Below are 22,315 nucleotides of genomic sequence, written 5' to 3' on the forward strand. Positions count from 1 at the left end.
TCTATTTAAAGTGACCATCTTCAATAAAGATCAGTCACACATATGCTGCCTGTGTTCTCGACCCCACTTTGAGAATAAATCAGGGTCACAGGCAGCCATAACCTATCCTGGCAGCATTGGGTTTTAGGCAGAAAGCAGTACTCCATCCCAAACACACACAGACTCACAGACACAGTGGGCCATAGCCTAACAAGCATGATGTTAACTATGTATGCATGAAGAAGATGGGAGTACCTGGATGAAAATTCTCACCAACACAGAGGAGATGTGCAAACAACCATTTGAACACAAGATACCTCATCTTTGAGGCCGCAGTGCTGACCGGCACACCACATGAAAGGTCTACTTAACAATGTTTATTTTATGCAGTGCACACCATAAAGCAAATGAGAGTGCAATTCAAAGTAACAAGCACAACACTATTCAATATATGATAAATTACTGTACAAGGAATCAAACTTGAAAGAGCTTCTCCAAGCAAAGATGAACTTGCAGTGTATGAGAACAGAGTAACAGCAGAATGGATGACAGTACAGTAGAATCAAAACCAGGACAGGTAACATCAAAGAGTTAATTAAGCGATATAGAAACAGTTGCAAATTTACATGATTAAAAAGCAAAAGTGAAAAGGTGACTTTATAACCATGATTTGTAAATGATCACTTTAACAAGAGAAATGATACATGTTTGGGGTCCCAGGCAGGGAAAAAAAACATTTTTTGCAGTCATAACTTATACTGGTACATCTCTGAGCAAAAATCTCATTGTATAGAAGCCTAGGTATTGATCAGTGAAAATGAGTAACAAGTGGATTTTTCCTACTGAAGGAAGGGATGAAGGTTAAGGCAGAGACAGAGTGGGGTTAGCTGTTCACTTCATTCTGATCAAGTATCATTCCCCGAAAAATTACAACCAAACCCTTCTACAGATTCATCTGCATCCAGCCCTGCAAGTAGGCCCACCAGCCTGCTGGGAAAACCCTGGGGGTTGGTAGCAGAATTGGCACTCTAGCCACCATAAATAACCTCACACTCTTCCATTCCATCTGAACTAGTGTGGTGCTGATGTCACCCATTGCATGGCTGCACTCGGGTCTTAATCTGGGATCCTGAGTTGATTTGTCATGTGGCAGGTGTGGCAATGTGCTGTATCAGTGCATGTTCCTAACCGCCTCCTCCTCCTCCTCCTTTTACAGATGTTCTCCTCACTTTTAATAGTAATGACAGCAAATGTCTCCACGACTTACAATGAGCTGTCTGAGGTGGCAGAGTGATTATCATTGCTGTTTTACAGATTACGTGCCTAGGGTCCCAATCCTGTGCCTAGATTCAGTGTTTGTGTAGGGTTTCTTTCAGGTACTCTCATTTTCATAACTCATTCAAAAGACCTTCAGGTCAACTAGTGATTTGAAATTGGTCCAGTGTGAGTGTGTGCCCGGTGTCTTGTCCAGGTTTGTTCCCTGTCTTGTGCCATAGTCCTAGCTCTGGCAGCCCATGACCCTTTACCTATAAAAGGTATTCACCACTTGGAAATTGTCATGTTTTATTGTTGTACAATATTGAGTTTCAATTTGGCTTTTATGCCCCTGATCAATGGAAAAATATTCATTAATATCAAAATGCCCCTCCTTTAACCGCCACCTTATCGTGGTGGAGGGGTTTGCATGTCCCAATGATCCTAGGAGCTCTGTTGTCCGGGGCTTTATACCCCTGGTAGGGCCACCCAAGGCAAACTGGTCCTATGTGAGGGATGAGACAAAGAGCGGTTCAAACCTTCTATGATGAATGAAAACTTTGGAGGGCGTTTTCCCTTGCCCGGACGTGGGTCACTGGGGCCCCCCTCTGGAGCCAGGCCTGGAGGTGGGGCTCGATGGTGAGCTCCTGGTGGCCGGGCCTGCACCCATGGGGCTCAGCCAGGCACAGCCCGAAGAGGCAACGTGGGACCCCCTTCCCATGGGCTCACCACCTATGAGAGGGGCCAAGGATGTCGGGTGCAGTGTGAGTTGGGTGGTGGCCGAAGGCGGGGACCTTGGCAGTCCGATCCTCGGCTACAGAAGCTGGCTCTTGGGACGTGGAATGTCACCTCTCTGAAGGGGAAGGAGCCTGAGCTAGTGCGCGAGGTTGAGAGGTTCCGGCTAGATATAGTCGGACTCACCTTGACGCACAGCTTGGACTCTGGAACCAATCTCCTTGAGAGGGGCTGGACTCTCTACCACTCTGGAGTTGCACCCGGTGAGAGGTGCAGAGCGGGTGTGGGCATACTTATTGCCCCCCGACTTGGAGCCTGTTCATTGGGGTTTACCCCGGTGGAGGAGAGGGTAGCCTCCCTCCGCCTTCGGGTGGGGGGACGGGTACTAACTGTTGTTTGTGCATATGCACTGAACAGCAGTTCGGAGTACCCACCCTTTTTGGAGTCCCTGGAGGGGACACCCTAAGCCTCAGTTCGATGATCGACTTTGTGGTCGTGTCATCGGACTTGCGGCCACATGTCTTGGACACTCGGGTGAAGAGAGGGGCGGAGCTGTCAACTGATCACCACCTGGTGGTGAGTTGGCTTCGATGGTGGGGGAGGATGCCTGGTCAGGCCTGGTAGGCCCCAAACGTGTTGTGAGGGTCTGCTGGGAACGTCTGGCAGAGCCCCCTGTCGGAAGTAGCTTCAACTCCCACCTCCGGCAGAACTTCGACCACATCCCAAAGGAGGTGGGGGACATTGAGTCCGAATGGGCCATGTTCCGTGCCTCTATTGTTGAGGCGGCTGACCGGAGCTGTGGCCGTAAGGTGGTTGGTGCCTGTCGTGGCGGCAATCCCCAAACCCGTTGGTGGACACTGGCGGTGAGGGATGCCGTCAAGCTGAAGAAGGAGTCCTACAGGACCCTTTTGTCTTGTGGGACTCTGGAGGCAGCTGATAGGTACCGGCAGGCCAAGCGGAATGCGGCTTTGGTGGTTGCTGAGGCAAAAACTCGGGCGTGGGAGGAGTTTCGGGAGGCCATGGAGATTGACTTTCTGACGGCTTCGAGGAGATTCTGGTCCACCATCCGGCGTCTCAGGAAGGGGAAGCAGTGCAGTGTCAACACTGTATATGGTGGGGATGGTGCGCTGCTGACCTCGACTCGGGACGTTGTGGGTCGGTGGGGGGGGTACTTCAAAGACCTCCTCAATCCCACTAACATGCCTTCCAATGAGGAAGCAGAGACTGGGGACTCACAGGTGGGCTCCCCCATCTCTGGGACTGAGGTCACCGAGGTGGTCAAAAAAACTCCTTGGTGGCAGGGCCCCGGGGTGGATGAGATATGCCCGGAGTTCCTCAAGGCTCTGGATGTTGTAGGACTGTCTTGGTTGACACGCCTCTGCAACATCGCATGGACATCTGGGACAGTGCCTCTGGATTGGCAGACCGGGGTGGTGGTCCCCCTCTTTAAGAAAGGGGACCGGAGGGTGTGTTCCAACTACAGAGGGATCACACTCCTCATCCTCCATGGAAAAGTCTATTCGGGGGTCCTGGAGAGGAGGGTCCGTCAGATAGTCAAGCCTCAGATTCAGGAGGAACAGTGTGGTTTTCGTCCTGGTCGCGGAACAGTGGACCAGCTCTACACCCTTAGCAGGGTCCTGGAGGGTGCATGGGAGTTTGCCCAACCAGTCTACATGTGTTTTGTGGACTTGGAAAAGGCATTCGACCGTGTCCCTCGGGGAATCCTGTGGGGGGTACTCTGAGAGGATGGGGTACTGGACCCCCTGATAAGGGCTGTTCGGTCCCTGTACGATCGGTGCCAGAGCTTGGTCCGCATTGCCAGCAGTAAATCGAACCCGTTTCCAGTGAGAGTTGGACTCCACCAGGGCTGCCCTTTGTCACCGATTCTGTTCATAACTTTTATGGACAGAATTTCTAGGCGCAGCCAGGGCGTTGAGGGGGTCTGGTTTGGTGGACTCAGGATTGGGGTCACTGCTTTTTGCAGATGATGTTGTCCTGTTTCTTCATCAGGCCGTGATCTTCAGCTCTCTCTGGATCGGTTCGCAGCTGAGTGTGAAGCGGCTGGGATGGGAATCAGCACCTCCAAATCCGAGACCATGGTCCTCAGCCGGAAAAGGGTGGAGTGCCCTCTCAGGGTTGGTAGTGAGATCCTGCCCCAAGTGGAGGAGTTCAAGTATCTCGGGGTCTTGTTCACGAGTGAGGGAAGAATGGAGCGTGAGATCGATAGGCGGATCGGTGTGGTATCCACAGTAATGCGGGCTCTGCATCGGTCTGTCGTGGTGAAAAAGGAGCTGAGCCGCAAGGCTCAGCTCTCAGTTTACCAGTCGATCTATGTTCCTACCCTCACCTATGGTCATGAGCTATGGGTAGTGACCAAAAGAACGAGATCGCAAATACAAGCGGCTGAAATGAGTTTCCTCCGCAGGGTGTCTGGGCTTTCCCTTAAACATAGGGTGAGAAGTTCAGTCATCTAGGAGGGGCTCAGAGTAGAGCCACTGCTCCTCCGCATTGAGAGGAGTCAGATGAGGTGGCTCGGGCATCTGATCAGGATGCCTCCTGGACGCCTCCCTGGTGAGATGTTCTGGGCACGTCTAACCGGGAGGAGGCCCCGGGGAAGACCCAGGACACGCTGGAGGGACTATGTCTCTCGGCTGGCCTGGGAACGCCTTGGGATTCTCCCGGAAGAGCTAGAAGAAGTGGCCGGGGAGAGGGAAGTCTGGGCATCTCTGCTCAAGCTGCTGCCTCCGCAACCCGACCTCGGATAAGCGGAATAGGATGGATGAATGGATGGATGTCAAAATGAAAACAGATCTCTGAAAAGTGGTCTAAATTAATTACAAATCTCAACCACAAAATAATTGATTGTGTAGGTATTCACTTACTTCAAGTTAGTATTTAGTAGATGCAGCTTAGCAGCCATGAGAGCCCTGAGTACATGAGCACAAGTCTCTATCAGCTTTACGCATCTTCAAATTTTCCATATTCTTATGGGCAAAACTTTTGACTCTCTGTCAGGTTACATGGAGATCCTGAGTGAACACCTTTTGCAAGTCCAGCATCAAATTCTCAATTGGACTGAGATTTGGACTCTGGCTGAGCCACTCCAGGACATTGACATTATTGTTTTCAAGCCATTTCAGTGTAGCTTTGGCTTTATGCTTGGGTTGTTTTCTTGCTAGAAAGCAAAATTTCTCCCATGGCCACAGGTTTCTTTTGACTGCATCAGGTTTTCCTCCAGGATTTCTGAGTATTTTGCTACAATTCATTTTATGCTGCACCCTCACAAAAACTTTTCAGGGCTGGCAGCAGAGAAGCATCCTCACAGCATGACACTGCCACCACCATGTATAATGTATTCTTAGTAATTTTAAGTGTTCCAACATGGCATTTAATCTGATGGCCAAAACAGCTCAATTTTGGCCTCATCACACTATAGAACATTCATCTATCCGACTGCAGAGTTCCTCATGTGCCTTCCGGCAAACTCTAACTGAGATGGCATCAGTCTTTTGAATCTTAGCTACTGTAACTTGAAACTCCTTCAGAGCTATCAGAGGTCTCTTGGTGGTGTCCCTCTCTAGTCTTCTTCTCAGTTTTTGTGGACAGCCTGCTCTAGGCACTTTTACAGCAGTACCATACTGGACTCTAAAGAATAGCCAGTAATTTGAATATTTTTTTGTATTCGTCGTCTGACTTATGCTTTTCAGCTATCTTTTTACGGAGTGGCTTAGAGTGTTCTTTTGTCTTCATTGTGTTGGATAGTCCCTGATATTGAGTCACCCACAGGCTGGACCTTCTAGATCAGTGATTCTTAACCTTTTTTGAGTAACAGACCCCTTTAAGAATCCGATGAAAGCTATGGACCCCCTTCCCCAGAAATATTCACATAAACACAACTTTTCATGCAATGAATATAGTTTACTTTATTTATTGAGATTTGATTGTCTCATACATATATGACATACACAAAGTATTATTAAACTTTAAAGTAAACAATCTAAAAAAAACACCTCTTTTTTATACAAAAAGCAATGGCCACTCATTATAGTTATGAAATACACTCCTCTTTTGGAAATTAAAACAGATCTACTACTACTACTACGTTATCTACTACCATGACTACTACTACTACTACTACATCTACTCTGAATGAATAGTACCGGGCTGTATAGTGAATATAAATGTTAATTTTTATCTGACCCTCCCAGACCCCCTGAAACCCATCTATGGACCCCCTAGGGATCCATGGACCTCAGGTTAAGAACCCCTGTTCTAAATACTACAGACAGGTAATCTCCATTGAACTAATTCAGTGACTTCTAAAACCAATTTGCAGCACCACTGATAATTTTTGTGCCTCCTATGAAAAGTGAATACTTAGGCAATCAATAATTTTATGTTTTATATTTGTAACTAATTTAGACCAATTAGCAGAGATCGGTTTTTACTTTGACATTAATGAGTCATTTTCTGTTGATTGATTCTATTCATCTTTGTCTTTGGTTTATTAGTTAGAGACACCAGTGGCAATGAAACTCCTTGACAATAGGCAGCTGATCTCCATTGAACTAAAGATGTGACTTCTAAAAGCAGTTGGATCCAACAGTGATGATTTAGGGGGATCTTGTTAACGGGGGTGAATACTTATGAGATCTGATACTTTGCTTTTTATTTTTATAATTAATTTAAGCCCCTTTGCAGAGATCATTTTTCACTCTCACATTTAAGAGTCTTTTTCTGCTGATCTGTGTCAAAAAAGCCAAATTAAATCCATTGTGATTCAGTGTTAACAAAATGTGACAACTTCCAAGAGGGTGAACACTTTTTATAGGCGCTGTGATTAAATAGATTTGTATGTATGATTGTCAGTGAAGTCTGAGAAATAAATGATAGAGCTTATCAAATCATCAAACTGCTACAGTATTTGTGATGCGACTTTTTCTTTACGAAAATATTTGGCATTTTTGATAACTCGCTGCACTGACAGGTATTTATGCTTACATATGCTTACATATTTATCTTTACTTTTATTTGATGTATATCTGGAACTGTTAATAGTAAACATGCTTCTCTTACTTTAATGTTTGCTTTTAAATTTGTGTTTCTCTGATATACCTTTATCTAGGGAAGCTATAGGCTTCTCCAAAAAATATTTCAGTGTATTGCACAGTTACAATAAAGGGGTTTGATGCAGTTGTTAGTATTAGGGTTTTACTTCATCAGGAATCTGAGGATATTTTCCAGCGCAGTCAGCCTCTGTTATCCAAGTGGAATTCCTAGTTTCCACCCATATACCAAGCTTAATTGAGGATTATAAAAGTTTCCCAGAGGCTGTGTGTCTGTATATGAGCGAGCTTTACCTATAAACGGTTCCTGCTTGTGGTGCTGTCAGATAGGCTCTGACTCCTCACGACCCTCTAATCGAAAAAGCTGGTTCAGATAATGAGGATATATGATTTGGAGCCATGAAGGTGTTATTTTAGAGTAACATCACTAAGTTCTGTCCCAGTTTCTCTAATTTCCATATGCTAACCTTTGTAAGCCTCTTGCTCAATTATTAAATTAGAAAAACACAATCAGGAATGCCCTCCATTTAACCCCAACAACAATGCTCCCTGCTTTGAGTTTTTGAGGAGTTACAGTAGCATGACAATATTGTACAAACAATACAGAGAAATAAAAAGGCGCTTACTTTCTAAAACATCTAGGTAAAGGCTTGTCATATTATCATGAATTGCAATATTTGCAAAATGAGGAAATACAAGCCTTGCCTCTTCTGTAATAAATGGCTTTTCTTAGTAGCAAACAATAGAGGTTTCTATGTTTCCGAGTGAAAAAGGTTTAGCAAGATACAAACAAGTACGACAAAAATGGATCATTTAGCAAGAGATATATTATCATGAAATATAATGCTGCACGTACTTTACTACAAGGAAGGAATGCTAGAAAATGAATCAGCAGTATCCACCATTCTGGTGCACTGTGTGATTTATCATTGAGAAAAATGAGGAAGGCACAGCTGCATTGTTAATGGTGTCGACTGATAGAATTCCAAGGACAGTTGTATTAAATGTGTGAGCCTATGTGGCGAAACAGAAAAAAAAAAGTCACAATAATATTTGTGCCCTGTCTGCATATATTTCTGCCATCACAATGCTTTGTTCTTAGGTTGCATCCGCTCATGTTTATGTGCTTACCTGCTTATCATTTTCTTTGCTTGTCTGTTTTGCAGTGCCTTCACCAGTCGTCGATTTTCACGCCAGCAAAATTGAACAGAAGAGCATTATCCTGTCATGGCAAGAACCCCACTATGCAAGCAGCAATAAATCAGAGTATGAAATTAAATACTATGAAAAGGTATTAACCTATATAAATATGCCTGACCTGAAAACCTGGCAGCACAATGGTATACTTTAGTCAAAATAATTCTTTTGTCTTTACAGCTTGTTGTCTTTGGAGTTTTTCATTTTTCTGTAATAGTGCTAGAATTTGTAAACTTTCCTTCATTACAGAGTAGGAGTGAAATGATATTATAATGCTTATGTGACAATAAAATAGTAACCATTTCTAATGTTTTCATCACAAAATTTATAACTGTTTTTCTAAAGATGACAAATAAAACATTGGACTTCTAGTAAAAATGTCCCAAATAAGACAGGCTGTATATAGAGTTAGAAAGCGGACAGACATTTATGGAATAGATTACATGCTCTTTATCTATAATGATAAGCATCACAAATCTTAACACATCAAAAGTTATGTTTTTGTTTTAAATCAATATAATATTTCTACTTGTATGGTGGTGGTGTGGTTTTGTTATTTTACTGCAGTTTTATCCTAATTCCCAAAGATGTGTATGTAATGCTAGCCGGTCACCAGTTAGCCTAACATTATAATTGTTAATATACATGAATGCAATTTACTTAAGCATAGTCCACACTAACACTAACATTCCTAAATTTATAAAGTCCATCTTCCTTTCAAAAGTTTTCCATCCACTTTTTCGCATTTTCGGATCATTTTCGAAAACTTTGTCACATGCCAAAACATGTAAATCTGTCCTTTTGTGCACATGCATTTTTCCAGCCAAGAGCAATCTTTGTATACAAAGCAAATGCAAAGTAAATGGAAATTCTGAAAAGCCTGCAAAACGCAAAGAACATCTGAAGAAAACACCATTGTCTGTATAGAAAATGAGGTGCAACTGCTTTTAAAGGTTATAAACGAGTGTAAGGTAGCCAAAGCCATGGAGAATATAGACTGGGAGGCTTGCCAAAATAAATGTGACAAAATATTCAAGTGCTTCAAGGTTCCATAGGCTGATGTAAAAAAGTTACCAAAGGACTATTCTCACAGTGAAGATCAAAGCACAAGGGGTATTATCAGAAGAGTACTAAAGTCAGTGTTTCATCAGATGACTATCACACATCAGTATTTTTGAAACGATCCGACTCCCAAATCCATACTGCCACATTTTTAAATATATACACTCTGAATAGTGTTCTTCCAAAAGATTTGTTCATGGTGGTCCAAATCTCAGAGTGGGTGGAAGGCCTAAACAAGTGATAAAGAATGCACATTCAAATATATCTCTGTTAGTGTGGACCTAGTCTCACCAGGGTTGCAGTGTCCCATTTGTACTCATGTATGAGGCAGATATTTCTAAAATAAATGTGGAAAGACTGGGAGAGTGAAAACAAAAGACCTGACATTGAGAAAACAGAAAGGTGAGAAGGCTATTATCAATTCTAGAGTGCAGTATCTGAAGCTGAATGATTAACTTATACTGTATATCTTACTGTCATTTTGGTATTGTATCACTACATGTTGTAAGAGCAACAAACAATGATTAGAGAAGTATTGTGGTGCATTTACTCTGTGTATTTGTATATAAATATATATACAGTATATATAGTAATGAAAAGAGAACACAAAGATAAAGGTTTGGGGATCCACCCCGTATATTGTAGAAGGCAGACGAAGGTAAAGAGCTGTGTGATACTCTGCCAGTAGTCAGTTGGGACTGAGTCACCAAAGAGGACTGACTGCAGAGCAAAGGTGGTGGGTGTTTAAAGTTGAGGGGAAGGAAGAGGTGGGTCATCTGGAGGAAAAGCAGAAGTGAGGTCATCGATGGGCATGATCTAAAGCCGGAAAAGGAAGAGGACTTGATCTTACTGCTCCTGTAAGGATGGGAGAAGAGGCATCAATACAACTGATTATGCCCCTATACCTGTGCTTCAGCATTAGCCAGACCCACCTGCTGCCTCCCATACATGCATGTGTGACAATATATCCATCCATCCATTTTCCAACCTGCTGAATCCAAACACAGGGTCACGGGGGTCTGCTGGAGCCAATCCCAGCCAACACAGGGTGCAAGGCAGGAACCAGTCCCGGGCACAGCGCCAACCCACCACAAGACACACACACACACCAAGCACACAGTAGGGCCAATTTAGAATCGCCAATCCACCTAACCTGCATGTCTTTGGACTGTGGGAGGAAACCGGAGCACAGACACGGGGAGAACATGCAAACTCCACGCAGGGAGGACCCAGAAAGCGAACCCAGGTCTCCTTACAGCGAGGCAGCAGCGCTACCATTGTGCCACCGTAATATATATATATATATATATATATATATATATATATATATATATATATATATATATATATGTAAACATGTTGACATTCTTTAGTTATTTGTTTAGATGTGCAATGTACACTGCATGCTGTGCAGCCTCATCTGTGGTTCTGCTGGAGTTGTACCAGTGTCATTAGGTGCATTATTTATTTTGGGTGTACTAAGGATTGAAAATTACATCTCCTGTGGCTCTTCTTTAGCAACCCACATTAACAGCAGTTGTTTTCCCCTCCTTTTAACTGGGTATGATGGGACGCCATTTCAATAATAATAATCCATCCTGCACCAATCTGAACCTGTATATCCAGGGCTGAGTCATGGAGCAGATGGAGCCTATCCCAGTAATCATTGTAATGTAATGAATTATTATTATTATTATTATTACTCAAGGCAGAAACAATACCCAGACAGGGCACTAGTAATGCTGTTTAGTTTGAATGCATATTTTATAGGCTGACGTAGCTGCCAATTCTTTCACTTTCACGTTGACTCCGACTATATTGCCGTAACTGAGAGTGACAGACACCACATTTAGCTGGCGGCAGCATCATTCACTTTTATAACTAGCCCAGTGATGTCTTGAATACAAAAGTATAATCTGGTTTTACAGAAAGGAATTTTCTTTGCAACAGGTCATGTTTATTTTTAACAGTGTAAAACACAACACGCATATTTAACAGATGTTTCTTAGAAGATTTTTCAGCCATAGAAGTTTATCCATGACAGCCGCAGGCTTGCTCTCTATTTGACCAGGTTAACAATTGCAGCATTGCTCTTTTCTGTTTGAATGCCAGTCCCTGCTCATAGCTCTGCCTGCTGAAGGCATTGGTTTGGTTTGGAAATTTCAAATTGTACGTACCATCTACTTGCCCCCCCCCCCCCAACTTTTAAGGAAAATTCACTCATTTTTGTCTCAAGGTGTATGTTTTATATGTCATGCTGGGGATCATGTTGATGCAACAATTTTGAATTTGCAGTAGAAATTCAGTACTATGTCCAGTAACCTAGTATTGAAGACATAGACTGATAAACAAAGCAAAAGCAAAAAATAAAGCATATAAATATCACATTATTCTGAGTCAGAAAAGTAAACAGGACAGAAATAATAAATTAAGTGGGTGTGTCTGCACACATTTTCTCTAGGATTGTCTGGTTTCCTGTCACATCCCAAGATGTGCTGGTTAAGTTCAATGGCTAATCTAAACTGGCCCAGTGCTTATGAGAAAGAGTGTGCTCTACTATGAACTGGTATCCCATCCGAGTTTGCTTTCTGTTTTTGTGGCAGGACTATTGCCAGAACAGGCTTTGGCTCACCACAACCCTGTAATGGATAAAGCGGTTTGAGAAGATGAATTGATTACAGTTAGTTTTGTGCTTGTTTCCATTTAAAACGCCATATACTCCTAGGAGAGTCGCATCCTACTTGTGTTTCTTTATTCAACCACTTGGTGATTATTATATTAGCTGATCCAATTACCAGCTCCTTCCAATTCATAAGCTGCTCAGATTTTTCAGGTAAAAGACAAGTAACTGCACCGCCGTTGCAATTCTACAGGGGCTGTTCAAACTATGACTGTCCCAGATTTTGCTTGTAATTATCAGCACAGTCATTGAGCCCCAATTTCTCAATCAGTGGCAGATGGTTGCATAAAATAGAGCTCCTTGCTTAATTAAATTTCTTCTTTCTGCTCTTAGCTAACTGAGAAAGAAATAAATCGAAATTATTGTGCTTTTTGAAGAAATAAAGAGAAGATATGATTTTTATATGCAGGAGAGGTTTCCTGAATATTGGATCATTTTTCTATGTTATTTCTTTTTAAATATACATGATAGTGCACTAGCAGGTCCTTTGCCACCTACTCCTGTTCACTCATTGATAAAAGGCTGCTGAAGTAACAATTCAGAGTGTATTAAAATAAAAAAGGAGCATGGAGAAAGAGAATTATGTACCAAATTTAAAAGAAATAATACCCGTCTCGTCCAGTTCAAGGCTGTGAACCAACAGAGATGTATTCAGGAGGCAGTGAACAATGGGGAGTGACCATGCTCCAAACCATGTCCAATCCCAAAAACAGGCAAGGAGATCAAAACTTAACGAAACAAGATTTAACAGGAAAATAATGAGAATTTAGACAAAAGGGCACAATTAAAAGTGTGTGACAAGTGACATTCAATAAGCTGAAAACAACCGCAATTTTGAGAAGAACTCCATCCCTTAGTTTATTAAAAAATGCCAAGGCAAATGATTCAGTAAAACTGGCCATATTCAGGCATATACACTGACGGTTCATGAAGTTGATCTCATTTCAAAAACTAAGTCCAAGAGTTTCTCTTAAGTAATGTAATGTTCAATTCAAAGGTTAGGAACGGGAACTCTTTGTAACTCTGTTGCCTTTGTAGCACCTTTGCAGCAGAGTTTCTTCTTTCGCCATAATCAGAAGTGATCTGCCCTTCTTAGGAGTCATCACACTTTTAGAATGTTCTGGTGATATTTGATTGGAAGTGTTGTCATTCATACCAATGAACCTCAGGGTTATGACTGACCCCCTTTATCCATTGACCTTCTTGGGCATGTCCTCTGGTGACTTCCAGTCATCCATCTGGAGTTCTTTGAGGTTCCCTTCTGTCCTCTCTGTTCCCCAGACCTAGTGGGAAGGCAGAGTGAATTGTGACAAATAATAAAACAACAAATGCCTCAAGCAACCCCAAGTGGAAGGTTGGGGCAATTATCCCTAAATATATGTGGGTTGGCTTGTCCATTTACTCTGTTGTGTGTTTAAACAGTAAAGCACTCCCTTTAACTTACAAGCTCTTCTTCTGTAACTCTGGCTGCCCGTTTTCTTCCTGTCACTCAAGCTCTTGGCCTTTCACTCCACTGTCATGAAAAAATTCACACTTGAGGCTTCACAATAGGTCAGCTGCTGCTCATTCTTTCTTATTGTTCCTTATGTTGAACAAAAGTCCACTAATAACCTGCACGGTGCTGCAGAGAAGATGCAGAGGTGTACAGGTAGTGACACCTCCCTGTTCTGTCTACTGGAGAACTTAGTCTCTACTTATATACTGGCGAGTAAACAAAGTTATAAAGGGTTCTTTATATGGCATTACCAGTTTGTTTCTGGTTGATCAATCCAAACTTACTACAGGAAGCAGATGACATTATAAGGCAAGGTGCATTATAAACTTCTAACAGTTCTTTAATTGATACTTATAAAAGCAAATATCTTATAAAGGTAAATCATAATAAACTCATAAAAATAATTCTCTTACTTGGTCAGTTATTTATGCATAAACAAATATGAGTAAAGCATTCCTTGAGCGTAACACAGCTGAGTAATCAAACAATCATGACAAATATGTAAATACTAGCTGTGTAAGCCCGTGCTGTAAAAAGCCTGGGGACCTAGAAACTATTGAAATCATCAGAAAAAAACTGAAATGTAAAGATGTCAGGTAATTGAAAGGAACTATTCTGGGCATCTCTCTCCTAGGAGGACTTGTTTTGTCAACGTGCTCGCATCGCTTGTGCATTAGCGTCGGGAGAAAAAGTGAAAGGGATACCATTTTGCCGATATTAGTGGCTAAGCGACTTTGTCTTTCTTCGGAGGTTTTGTTTTGCAGACGTGCTCGCCTCGCTTGTGTATTAGCAGCAGGAGGAAAAGTAAAAGGGATACTGTTTTGCCGATGTTAGCTGTTAAGCGACTTTGTCTTTCTTCTGAGGTTTCGTTTTGCTGACGTGCTGGCCTCACTTGTGTTATTAGAGGCTAGGCGAGCTTTCTGTTTCCTCGGAGGCGGTCCACCTCTCACTTCCGGGCCGGACAGACAGACACACACACTTCCACGTGTAGACATTTAGTTTTCTGTTTCCTCAGAGGTGGAGCCCTTACCCCGACTTCACCTCTCACTTCTGGGTCAGACAAGCACACACACTTCCACAAATAAACGTTTATATATAAGATACTTTTTTCCTTCACCCCTCCTTGTGGATTTTGGAATAGGGAGAACCTATATTTAAAGTTTATACTAAGCTAAAAGAATTCATTGAAATTGTTAAAATATTTAACAACTTATTGTGACATAATTGTGTTTTTCATGGGCATCACCATTTTGGATTTAGCTTGTATATGGTTGCTAGCCACATTGCTATGCAAGACAACCAGAGGTGAAGACCCATTGTATAGAGGGTACAAAAGTCAGTAGTCATGTGCTCCCTGATTATGCAAGATTGGAGAGAAATCTAAAAACTTTGAAAGTATCCAGATTAGTTATAAACTCATAGGTTTCAGAATTTATGCAATGGTGTTTTGACTACTTCTTTGTTAAGTGATTTGGCTGTGATGACAGATAAGCAAAGATCACAGCTGTGAATCTTTCCTATTTTCTGACTGATGTTTCATTTCCCAGTCTCTGTTTATAAACAAAAGTCATTACACTTCCAACCCTTCACTCATTTTAAGCCCCCCTCCTAAGACCACTTGAGGTCTATCTCCAGAACCATATTTGTGGACCGAGGCAAATCTACAATTCCTCCAGGGATATCAGACTAGAGCTCCATCTTATTGACCCCAGAGTCTCTGGCCCCATGAGCTGTCAGAATACAAGAAAGGCTCACTTCGTATTAAAGTATCTTTCAACCCTGCCCAGATTTAGTATGTCTGTCTTTTAGTGCCCTGGGGAAACGTAGCATTTTCCATCCTGGATATCCTTCTTTTACTTCTGTGAGGGCACTCCCGTCTGTAAATACTGCTGTTACTAAGTATTCAGGTCATTTGCTGTACAGCACTTTTCACTGAATATAGGCCAACATCACTTGCACAAATTTACAACCACAGTGCCATAACAATAAATTGTTAAACTTTACAAAATTAAAAGGTCTACAGCTAAACTAAATTAGACACACAGTAAAACAGAGTAAATTCAGTTTGATCTGCATAAACAAATCATGACAATCTGCAGTAAAGTCCATTAAAATATTTTTTGACAACAAAGGAGAGGAAAGCAAAAAAGTCATACAATGTCCAAATTTTAATAACCTTGGCAAACTAGCTATGCAATACCTTTTTGGCATTCTATAAAATCATAAGTGTATGTTGGACAGTTTAAAAATAATAATAAATTCTATTCATGCCATTGAATGGGCATGGAATATTGTGTTGGCAGTGCCAGCCTATACTTTACAGTATCAGGGCCTTATTTTGTATGTCTTTAACCATGCTTCCTACTATAATACAAAAAACTTCAAACAAGGAATTCATGTTTAAATGGATTGTAATCTGTTACAAGTTCTACACAAATATGTCAATGCTGCCCCTTTGTGAGGTTTAGTGTCACAAGAATCTGGAAATCCAAACACCTGCACCAGACCATAAGCAAAAAAATGAAAACTAACACCACACACAATGGACGATGTTGCATTAAACATCTTAACAGAGAAGCGGTATTATCATTTGAATAACACATTGGTTAGAATAAAATCCAACTCACATAGGATTTCCTTTGGCTCATATATAACAGCTTTCACTTATAACCCTACTGAAATCATCAAAACAGTTGAATAGTTTCAACTTTAAATTAGCTACTGCAAAGGCAAACAGCCAATAAGTAATAAATGATGTGTAAACATGTTAAGTATACAGGCCAGCAGAAATTATTTCAAACCAGACAAATACATGAACAACTTTTGAACAAATGACAAATACAAAGGCGTGATTGGTCTTTAAAGAAAACAACATTTAACACTGACCAGTGTGACATATGAGTGACTTCTCAACATGACGTTTGTAAATATTTAAAATTGCATGACCTATATTACGAGTTTTCATTTAATGACAAATATCCAAGTACATTGTCATCACCAGTTTAATGGCCATTTTCTAGGATTATCCAGTAACTTAACATACATTCATATTTGTTCATCAAATGTACTGGAAATAAACAAGTAATTCTGCTTTATACTTTTTTGTCAGTCTACAACAGTTGTAAAGGTGTGAATACCCCTGCTGCCTTTCAGCTCATTAAGACAGTGTATAAGTGAAATCTGTTATCGCACCTCCACTGTGTCCCTTTGTTTCGGCATGATGTGGAGCTGTGAAATAACTTTGCCTAACACTGTGCTGCCTCCTGCCATCTTCCCATTAGGTCTGGGCTTTCTAGTAGCTGCTTGTCTGCAACATCTATCACAATTCAATGAAAATAACATTTATAGTTATTTTATTCTTTTTTTCTTTAGCAGTTTTTGTAGTGCCATTTTGAAACAGCTACTTTGATGGCTCATATCTTTAAAGGGCATTGCCTACATGTGTCCATGTGACTCCAAAGGCTATAGTCACATGGTCATTGCTGCCATCTGCAAAATGGCAAACTGTGCCCTCAGAAAGTGTCTGCAGTTTTTTCTATGTAAGGGAGAAAAAATGTCAGAGAAATCTAGTTTCCCAAGTAATTTCACTTTGCTTTGGGATTGCTTACTTTAATACAGGCAGCTTAAGATTCATGAAAACCAGTTTAGTTAAGTTGTACTTCCCATATTGTAATGTAAATTTTCATAATTTAATCTCAACACATTAATCTGTATACTTTGCTATTTTACAGACTCTTTCCACCATAGAGATGATGAGATCATATTATATTTAACTCCTTTCATTACTTGCAGTATTTATATAAGTATTGCCTATTTAATGATAAGATGTCATCCCAAAGACTTGTAATCTTTCCATACATTTTAGTATTTTTCTTATCCATACAAGGTATAGGACGTGATATTGTTAACTATTAAACTATTATGTTAATGTTATGCACATGTTCCCAGGCACTTGTATGTATTTCAGCATTTGACATTGTGAACTAACACTGTTTATACAGTATGTGAGTGCTCTCTCAGATCTGTTGCATAAAGAATGTCCTTTGGGACCATTCTAGGTGTGATCTTGGCTCCTGTTTTAAAGGAAAATGCTCAACGTATGTAATGAATAAGGCTGAACCAATGATATGAGGTGAATACTTTATGCATAAAAACTACAAATGTGTATGGAAGCTGAGGCAGCATGTGCAATTTATATATTTTTTCATTGTTTTCCCAAGATAACAGAATAATTTTTCATGCTTGTTCGAGTACATCAAAGTAACATTGATTTGAAGCGGCCCAGGATTCCATATATCGTTCTTCCTCACTTAAATTGTGTAATTGATCAATGAATATGTCTGGGTAAAATGATGGGAACATCTGCACAGGCTATGAAGTAATGATGGTCAGTTTTGGTCAAGTGATGATCATTACAGTAGGTAATGGTGGGAAGAACTGGAAGGAAGAGAGCGTTTTGTATAATATAAACCAATGCACAGCCTGGCTTGGGCACTTACACCACGGTCAGGTCACTTGGTTACATTGCTGTGTAATAAACAGTTTTCTGCACTTCTCTCTGGGCTCTGAGGATGCCTTGTTTCAAGAGACCACTTTTCTCCTTGAAAAGGACATGTAATATACGGTATATAGTTTTGCATTATTTTCCCATCAGAATAATTTTCTTGAGGAAGTGCAATATCATTTTTTTATTGTTTTCTCAAGGTAACATAACCATTTTCTCAGGATCTCAAATAAACAAAATTTCACCATTACTTCAGCCAAGCTTGCTAACACACGACAACAACTGGTAACAACAATCATAGCAACTGATAAAAACCTGTGTGCTACCTACTGTGTACAGTATACACAAATATAAAGCCTATGTGCATCATGTGGCTTTGCTAGCATTGTAATCCAGTGGCAAGTCTGCTTTGTGTCAAAGTGCAACAGCTAATGTAGGTACGATTTCAGTTCCGAGGTCTGATCTGATTATTTTTGGGACAAATCGTTGTGAGATTATCATAGCTGTCCATGTGCTAAGTGTAATTTGGTTCTCTTCTTCGGAGTCTCCTGCCTGTTTTTTGAAAGATGCCCTCTTGGTCCAAACATGATTGCACTTCATACACAAGATCTTTAAAGAGCCACAGTCCAGTCTTCAAATGTTAAGCTATATGCTTTGGGAAACATTTTGATCGCAAGAAAATCATTCCGTTATCTAAAAAAACAAAACTCGAGAAAATTATTCTGATAATTCTATATTGTTATTTTCAGTTTTAACATTGTTATTATTTCAGTGATTTTATCGCATCACCATTTGGTGTCTTATGTTTCCGTGGCTAGTTGCTTATCACAACTGGCAGAAACACGATTGTGATATTAGTTCCTAATGCTATAAAAGTTGTCAGAATGCAGCTCACTGCGTCCATGTTTTTGGTTTTGTGAACAGAGCTTTGTGGTGTATAATTAGAAAAATTTTTAGGGAGTCAACTTTGTGTGCTTTTTGATAAAGGCTTTGGTTTGTGTATTAGAGCTTGGTATTTTTGGTATTACTGAACTTTTAATTTAGACGTCAGCCTGTTTTTTACCTTTGAGTTTCTCTCATCTCATGGTCCTTCTTAATATTGTTTGCCTAACCTCAGTTTAGTTTCTTCCATAGGTGAGTCAAAGACTGTTACTGATTTTATAGTGCAAGATTACTTCTCCTGAACAGTGTGTTCTGCATGGAGAGATGTAAGTGACAGGTAGAAGAGACCATGGAGTCATTTTATGAAATGTCAATAAAAGAATTTCTTTTAAAGAAAAGTGGAAACTTTAGAATAGTCATTCAGTATCCAGGTTAAGAGGATATGATAAGTGAATGTTTTTAATTATGATATGGTAAAACTGAAAAAATTAAATGCATCTCGTACAAATGCATTACATTGCAATGTAGTTAACACTTTGGATTGCATTTAATTTTGGCATAAATAATCATTCATAGGAAAGTGTCCAGGATGGGACATCAGTCTCCCATAAGGTTCACAAGAACAACAAACGTCCAGTTGGTCTGACAACACAGTGGTGGTGTGCAAGAAGGGCCAGAACAGACCTTATTAATGAGACGCGGGTCTTTAGATGTGTGCAGTAAACTGCTGGGAATATTCTACAGTCCATAGTAGCCAATGTGTTGTTTTCTGCTGGAGCCTCATGGGAAAGCAACCTGAGCACAAACAAAGCACAATGTCTGAACAAACATATCAGGAAAGGCTGCCCCATCACAGGGTGATATGCTGAAAGCTGTTATGGAAAAGAGGATGATGGCAAAATTGAATGCCATCATAAAAAAAAAAATCCCCCCCATCCACTCCAGGAGGTGCTCCCTTGGAGCACTCTTAGCCACGGGCTCATTTCACCAAACCGTACGAAGAAGCACCTCTGGGGGGCTTTTCTGCCCAATGCCATCAGGCAATTAAATGCTTCCACCTGATGTACTCGTTAAGTTCATTTTTATTTATTTACTTATTGATTGATTGATTGGCTGTATTAATTATCCTGTGAGTCTGTCTACTTGTTTTTTTATGTTTCTGCTGCTGTATTCATCTGAATTTCCCCCTGGGATTAATAAATCTTATTTAGCCTAATCTAATTTATTGCATGGACATGTCCACACTCATTCGTTAAGAGTGAAATTAGAAATACCAATTAACATACACATCTTTGGGGTACAAGAGTACTGTCCTTGTGGGTATGGGCAAGTTATATAACTTATATAAGCTATATAACTCGATATGAGGTGCTAACCACTGTCCAACTGGGCTACCCCCGGCAGTTCAGTAAATGGCAAGTTCATTATATCTCCCTGCAGGACATTTAAATTCAATGAACTTTTGCTTTTTTTCCCCCTCAAACGTAAAGCAGTAAAAATATCACACTGGTTCGTTTAATTTTGTGCAATTATCCATTTATAGGATTTTTGTTAGTTAGCTGCATCCCTTCAAAATAAACTATTACTGAATTATCTCTTTTTTTAAGTGACAATGCAGTTGCCTGAATTTGATGTTATTAATTAATATTAAAAATTTTCCTGATATACATTTTTAATTTTGTGAGTGTTTTCAGCTTAACGAATGTTTGAACAAGTACATTGTTTCTTAACTAACATTGCAATGTTCCCCAAGGGAGACTCATTTGCACTGATAATCACAGCTTTGATTTTCACATGCTGAAATGCAATTCTATTTGTGATAATTTTCTCCTTTTAAAAGCAATAAAAGACATACATGCGTTATTTGTGTTGCAAATTCAGAAAAAGAAGAACTTAAAATTCAGTGGTATGTGGCAAGTCATTTCCTTTGCTCTGCATGTCCAGTTAGGAGCAAAAGTCAAGTTTGTCATTTTGCATGCAAGCTTATTATGCGCTTGTCAAAAGAAATGTGTGAAAAGAGGCAGGGCGAAGGGAACTGATCCTTAGGTGCCAAAGAACAAAAAGACCTGCGATTCTCATTAGTCTGGAGCATTTTACAGTCCTTCGGGTAGATTGTTTATTGTAACACTGGGTCACTTCCATAGCAATGCCTTTAGCTCCTCTTTTTATTTTTTTCAAAATGAAGACAGAATTCTGAATAACGCATTTAATGACATGACATTATAATTTCACGTTATTAACAGAATGAAGCTGAAGGTAACTGTTAGCATTTGTGCTACTGTTGTTTTTTCGAAAAAGCTTTTTTCTTCTTTTTTTTGTAAACATCTCATCAGTATGACAAGCATTATCTTTTACCTTTTTGTTTCAGTTAGAAAACAAATTATGTGTACTACAGTTTGAGCAGTTTTATGATTTAAAGTAAACACTGAATGGGAAAGAAGTGTAGGATTTTCACCTTAAATACATTCTGTTTTTGTATACATTACATGTATGAACTGTATTTGTATTGTATTGGGGGAAAGTACATAAACCCATCCTGATTATATCAGCAAAACCTGTAAAAAATGTGTGAACCCCCCCCTAGTCAAACATATAGCCTTGAGCCATCCGCAAACTCCACAAGTATGCCAAGGAGGCTGAAATACCAACAAATTTTTATTAATATGTATTACTAAATAATAGTGGAAAGCATGAACAAGGGGTAAATAATAATATGAAATAATGAGGAAAAATAATGAATACCATAATGTGTTCTGGGCCTGCCTATATAAGCTACTCTTCTAGCACCCTTGAGGTGTCTAATCCAATTGACTCTGTTTCTTCTAAATTAAGTACCAGATATACCCTTTATATTCCATATCACTCTCTTATGGTTAGCCCTCTTCCTCCCACCAATTGATATGTTGCTATATATTTCTGTCTCCAAGCTCAAAAATCCCCCACTGTCAGTCAACTTTAATTTCCTTCCTGGTGTTACTTCTGAGGTTGGAACAGTCTTCCCTTTGCCTCAGTAACACCAGGCTGGAACTCCTTCAAGTGGCAACTGGTAGTATCCTTGAATTCCAGAGTCTTCCAGTGCCATGAAAGGGATCCAAGCTGTCTGCACTGTCTGAGGAATGGCTTAGTCACATCCCTTCTTTTCTATGGCCTGGTAGTGGCCACGAGGTGCAGACTCCTCTAGTCTCCCTCTCTATAGTCATAGGGCCAGGTACCAGTTAACATTGCATCATTTTCACCAAAGCCACCTTTTTTTTAGATTTATATTTATGTCCCTGTCTAATGCTCTTCCATGGAACACATACAGAGCATTCTTTCTTCTAATGGCTCCCATTCTTTCTCATTGGTATCAACAGGATGTCTTCAGCTACTATTTATAGATAGATAGATAGATAGATAGATAGATAGATAGATAGATAGATAGATAGATAGATAGATAGATAGATAGATAGATAGATAGATAG

At 40.4% G+C, this 22,315-nt stretch overlaps 1 protein-coding gene across 1 annotated transcript in view; it reads left to right on the plus strand.

The window, feature by feature from the left end:
- LOC114664355 (ephrin type-A receptor 7-like) overlaps positions 1-22,315 on the plus strand; it is a 584,483-nt gene that overhangs the window by 438,861 nt on the left and 123,307 nt on the right. The window contains exon 5 of the mRNA XM_051919080.1: positions 8,201-8,325. Coding sequence (XP_051775040.1) covers positions 8,201-8,325 — 125 coding nt within the window. The remainder of the gene's footprint in view (positions 1-8,200; positions 8,326-22,315) is intronic.

This window comes from Erpetoichthys calabaricus, chromosome 14 (genome assembly GCF_900747795.2).
Source record: "Erpetoichthys calabaricus chromosome 14, fErpCal1.3, whole genome shotgun sequence".
NCBI classification, from domain to species: domain Eukaryota; kingdom Metazoa; phylum Chordata; class Cladistia; order Polypteriformes; family Polypteridae; genus Erpetoichthys; species Erpetoichthys calabaricus.